We start from the raw sequence: 5,424 nt of genomic DNA, 5'->3' as shown, positions 1-5,424 counted from the left end.
GCAGACATGATCAATCCCCTCCTCCCCCCCCCCCCCCCCCCCCCCCCTACAACCCCCGGGTAGCGCTTCTCAAAATCTCCCCCCAGAGTCACGATTGATTTGATTACAAAACACAATCCGGAAAATGTCTTTTGGATTCTATTGATATATCTATGGGTATCAACAGTCTACACACCCCTGTTCAAAAATTTGACCTACATTTACTATAGATAATAATGTGACCTACAACCCATGCATCCTGAAAAAAAAAAACTTTTTGAAAAGTGAAGTCAAAATAAACAACTTGCCATAATACTGTATGTTTGCACAAGTGTGCACACCCTCTGACATTTTGACTGTTCATAATTAACCAGCAGTACACACCCGCCACCACATAAAATGCCTCTGATTTACCACAGACTAATTTCTGATGTTCTTGTAGGCTTTTCCTGACATTTTTTTGTTTTGCTTTCTGGCAGAAGCCTGGAGGTTTTTATGCTATTACTGGCTGGTATTTGTTCCAATTCCCTCCACCTTGACTAAGTTCCAGACAAAAAAAAACAACCCCCAAGTCTGATGCTGCCACCACCACCACGTGCAACTAGTAGGTATGGTGTTCTTTTTTTTTTGATCAGCTCTGTTGCGATTGTGCCAGACACACCCTGTAGCCTAAAAGTTCAACCTTGGCTTCAGCAGACACAATTCAACATTATTTTCCCACATGCATTGGGTTATGGGTGTTTTTGCAAAATGTAGCCAGGCTTTGATATTTTTTTTCTTTTGTGCGATAAGACTTCCATCTTGTCAGACGACCGCATAACCCATATACAGTATATTGTATGAAGAACACAGGAGATTGTTATCACGTGTACCAAAGAGCCATCAGCTTTGGAGCAACATCCAGTTCTGGGTAATTTCACTGCTGTGGAATATTTTCTCCGCTTGATGACTGTCTTCACTGTGTCCCATGTTATAATGAATGCGTTGGAAATTATTTTCTACCCTTCTCATTAGCGTTTCATTTGAATTATTAGTTTGCTCAAAACCGCAAAGTCGACTGCAACCTTTCCGATAGCATTTAATCACCGTCATTCAATTCTACAAATGAAACCATTCTAAAGATATTTCATCGCAAATAATATGTACAACTCCACAAAGCCACACGGATTGTACAAATGCGGGGAAAACCCGTTTTCACACAATAACGTGCAGTGAGCGTCACTAAAAATAGCTTGCCTGCTGTAAAAACGAACTAATCCCCTGTTGCAACTACGCTAAAGCTAATCAGGAAGTCACGCCATCCAAAATGAGTCAATAGCTGTGTCGCAATTCATTTGAGGGCCGATGACGTCCTAACACTCTGCAGGTTGCTTTGGACCGAAGGTTCCTCCAAATGTGGCCTCCTTTTCCAAATCCCAAGATTCTAAAATCTATTATTAGTTAGATATCATGAGCTCTAAAAAAAAATAGATTTTAGTAACACTAAAACGTAGCCACCTTGGATAGTGGCGCAAAGTGAGGGTGGGAACATGTGACAAAACCAGGAAGGCACCGTGCTAACTACTAGTCCACTGCTAACTAGCTAGCGCCCACTGACGAGGATGCTCTGTTTTCAGCTATTACAAAATGTCCGTTTCTTACATTATCGAACTGCAGTAAAGTAAGCCATTCCATTAAAAAGATATTATGATTGAATTTGACACTGTGCATTTAATTGCCGAGTTTATTTGGAAAAAATGAATGGCAGCCATAAAAAAAAACGGAAACATTGTGTTTGCATACAGACGAAACAGAATGCCAATATGGGTAACTGCAATGTTTGATCTACTTGTAGTGGCTTTGAAGAACAATAGTGAGTAAACCATGACACGAAATTCAGCACGCAGCTTGCACAGCTACCGCTTCTTTTTGCTCTCCTTCTTGGATTTTGGTCTAATTTGAGGCACCGCTCCTTTGGCTTTCTTCACAGGATCTGCTGCCTTGCCGTTGGTGGACTCAGTCTCTTCCTACACACACAGATCAAAGATATGTTTACCAAAAACAAGTAAGAAACTCCAAGTTTATTTTACAGTGGTGCCTTGACTTGGGAGTTAATTTGTTCCGTGACCAGGCTTGCAACTAAAAACACTCATATCTCAAATCATCGAAACAATTTGCTTTTAATCTGTTCCACAACAAAAAAAAAAGAGTGACATCTCGTACCTTGAAAAACTTTTAAGTCGGGTCATTTGTCAATGTTCTTTATTATGAAATTTTTTTGTGGTTTTGTTCCAACTAAAAACACTCATATCTCAAATCATCTAAACAATTTGCTTTTAATCTGTTCCACAACAACAACAAAAAAAAGAGTGACATCTCGTACCTTGAAAAACTTTTAAATCGGGTCATTTGTCAATGATCTTTATTATGAACAATGATTTGTGGTTTTGTTCCAGTTTAACTGTGGAACCAATTCATTCAAATTCCCTAATTTCCTATGATGGGCATCCAAGATCAGATTGTGTTCAATTTTGGAGACTCCACTATAATTGCTTTCTTTATATTGTGTTGAATCAGCGCAGTCGCTCGTTCCGCCAGCCAAAGACAGCAGGCTGCAATCTGTTTATCTGCTAACAAAGTCTAAAAATAGAACTCAAACCACACGTTGCATTCTGCCCTTAAAAAAGACGACATTTGTACAAGTATGGGAAATAGTTCAACTGTAATGACTGGTAGAAACCAAATCAGATTAGGCGCCAATATTTAGTGAAAGCACTATTGAAAGAATACTGATGATCCATCATTAAGAAATCAATGTTGCTATGACACAGACTTCAGACGGAGGTGCCATCCAAAATAAGAATGGTATTTTGTAGCAGAGGGGGCTAAAAAAACAAGCTCTTACCTTTTCGTGCCCTTTGGAGGTGGGCACAATGATGGCCAGGATGCAGATAAGCTGAAAGATGGCGCCAAGAAAGAGGCCGTAGCGCAGGAGGCTCTCGAAAAAAGTTGTTTCGGGAACTTGTGGGGGAGACAGGTCCATTTCTGCAGACATTTTTGCTGCCTTCCCGAACCTGAGGAGCACATAGGAAACAACTTCTGGGTCTCCCACAGACTGGAAACTTAACTGGAGTCAACTAAAAATGCATGTAAGGTAAGTTACACATGTATGCAGGACTGAGTAATGTTTAGTTTTTGTCATGTTTGTAAAATATTACTACCTCGCTTGTAGCAGACGTGTGTGACGTCATGCAAGTTGTAATCACATCTCTAATCAAAGGGTATGTAGGAATGGGGGGAAAAAATGTTGGTTTGCTGCTATTGTATTACTATTAATGTTGTATCTTATTGTTACGTAAAGCGCTTCGTGATGGGTACGGCTGTTCTGGGAGCACTATGAAGATGACTTGACTTGTCTTATTAAGATTAGACATTGTCTTGTCAAAACTAGTTTACGACACTGACAACAGTCTCCCGAACGCTGCAAAGTACCGAGTGGCGGTAAACGACTGAAATGGCACAGTTGAATGATGTTAACGAAAGAACAGTTGCACTCCATTTTCGAGCGAATTACGGCACAATATAAACTCGAACTCGACACTAATGGCACAATCTATAGTCATATGCTTAAATATCATGTTAATGCTCGTTTACGACGCTGTTGACTGTCCCCTGAACGCAGCAAAACACGCAAGAGGCTGAGTTTCCAAGGCACGATGCGACACTATCACAAATTAAAACTTACCAGAACTGGAATATCGTTCTTTGTTCCAAATAGGAGAGCTAAAACTCGCAGAACGAGAGGCAATTTTTGAGAAATGTAGGTCCACGGATGAAAGTAAAACAAATCCTTTTACAGGAAGTGGCGTGATCGTACTTCCGGTTCCGAGTTGGACTGCGTGGTTGTCGCGGAGTTTGCAAATGTCGTCCTCTAACGGTGGGCTGTGAGTATTGTTTATTTCATGCTTTGTTGAACACAATGCACATCTAACAAATTATACAGTAGTTACAACCAGGGTTCTAAATTAATTCCAATCAACCCGCTAAATAGGGGGTTAAAAATCACTTTAACGGGTGTTGGTAACATTTGGCCGGTGATGCATGACGCAATTCTGCTGGTTAGATAAGATTCTGAGACAGTGAATGGATGCCTATTACGTCGATCGCCATATTATATATAATAAAATAATAATAAAAATAAAATACGGCCAATCATCGCAGAGGTACAGTTGTATTTTCAAAGTTCACATACCCTCTGTATGAGCCAACTCTATATATGGTGAGAACAAGGCTCCAAAATACAGTGGCAATTGCTTTATTTTCAGAAGTTGAAAGGAATAGGCTACTTAATCCATTGAGACATTTTCAACAGAAGATAATATTGTGTCTGTAATGAATGTGATAACCTCATTATTTTTAATAATCAATTCATGGCTCAGTTTGCTGAGAAAACAGGTGAGCCGTGACTGGTGTTACCTATTTCGTCAGCACAGGTGATGTCTTCTTCAGTCGACAGCAAGTGGAACATTTTGTTTTTAAATGTATTCATTTTACATAAAAAATAAAGTAAGTTATCAAATTAATTCTGGACAAAATATTAACTTTTTAATGCTGAAAATGGCTCAGTGAGTCAAGTAACCCTTGAAGTTGACATGAGTAGAGATTGGCATGTGAATTTTGGTGATATTTAAATTCACAGCATTTTTGTCATGAAGTGACATAATTTAGCTTTTGTACATTTACAGTTGTGCTCATAAGTTTACACACCCCAAGGGTACGTTAACTTAACAAGACATCAGCATCTTGTTATGACATTTTGTCATTTCATGTATTTATCATTTGTAGTTGGACTCCTGCCTTTTGGGGCGGGATTTAATCCTCAACCTGGATAGGGAACCCGACCCTTTTCTGACTGAGGACCATGGCCTGAAATTTGACGGTGCTGATTGTAATTAATGACACCAACAGAAGCAAAACCATTTAAGACACCAAACTGGACTCCCTCATCGCTTCAGCTGCATCGAGACGTTCTGTCCATGAAGGTTATGGCCATTATATGTGACAAATGTCAACCATGGCGGAGTCCAACCCTCACTGGAAATGAAGCCAATCAGCTCACATTGCTCAGGTAACAACTCAGAGAGGAGGAACTTGTTGGTACAGGTTAAGAATAATATCGTTAGCCCAATAGCATAATTAAGTTTATTTTTTTAACTTGTTGTAATATTTAAAAATTTAATATATATATATATATATATATATATATATATATATATATATATATATATATATATATAATTTTTTTTTAATCTGTTACAGTCTCAGTCATATAATTGTAATTGCCAAAGGTTTAATTGAGGCAACTATACTCTTCTAGTTTGTTGAATTTGTTGTTTTTTCTTGTTTTCCTAATACAATTTGGCTATGTTGCACAAGCTTGACACATTTATATTTACAAGTCTCACA

At 38.8% G+C, this 5,424-nt stretch overlaps 1 protein-coding gene and 1 long non-coding RNA gene across 3 annotated transcripts in view; one reads left to right on the top strand and one right to left on the bottom strand.

The window, feature by feature from the left end:
• Nucleotides 1-1,684: 1,684 nt before the first annotated feature.
• manbal (mannosidase beta like) lies at nucleotides 1,685-3,848 on the bottom strand. Its single transcript, XM_086086744.1, has 3 exons — nucleotides 3,704-3,848; nucleotides 2,864-3,032; nucleotides 1,685-1,985 (listed from the first exon to the last, which is right to left on the bottom strand). The coding sequence occupies exons 2-3, from the start codon at nucleotides 3,011-3,013 to the stop codon at nucleotides 1,875-1,877; spliced, it is 261 nt and encodes an 86-aa protein (XP_085942870.1). The 5' UTR covers nucleotides 3,014-3,032; nucleotides 3,704-3,848; the 3' UTR covers nucleotides 1,685-1,874.
• The window catches only part of LOC147167615 (uncharacterized), a 29,183-nt gene continuing 25,821 nt past the window's right edge, over nucleotides 2,063-5,424 (top strand). For both annotated transcript variants that reach the window (XR_015096264.1, XR_015096265.1), the window contains exons 1-2: nucleotides 2,063-3,902; nucleotides 4,804-5,086. This is a non-coding gene — a long non-coding RNA (uncharacterized LOC147167615). The remainder of the gene's footprint in view (nucleotides 3,903-4,803; nucleotides 5,087-5,424) is intronic.

Source organism: Leptonotus elevatus, chromosome 10, assembly GCF_054856555.1.
Source record: "Leptonotus elevatus isolate MCC_2025b chromosome 10, RoL_Lele_1.0, whole genome shotgun sequence".
NCBI classification, from domain to species: domain Eukaryota; kingdom Metazoa; phylum Chordata; class Actinopteri; order Syngnathiformes; family Syngnathidae; genus Leptonotus; species Leptonotus elevatus.
The sequence above is the reverse complement of the archived record's forward strand: the minus strand, read 5'-3'. Positions and strand labels throughout refer to the sequence as shown.

What these genes read in the sequence shown, in the direction of transcription:
- manbal (XM_086086744.1), bottom strand. Translation starts at nt 3,013, where the DNA reads ATGTCTGCAGAAATGGACCTGTCTCCCCCACAAGTTCCCGAAACAACT. An exon ending in CCTCCAAAGGGCACGAAAAG is followed by an intron (nt 1,986 to 2,863) that starts GTAAGAGCTTGT and finishes CTGTGTGTGTAG; the next exon opens with GAAGAGACTGAGTCCACCAA.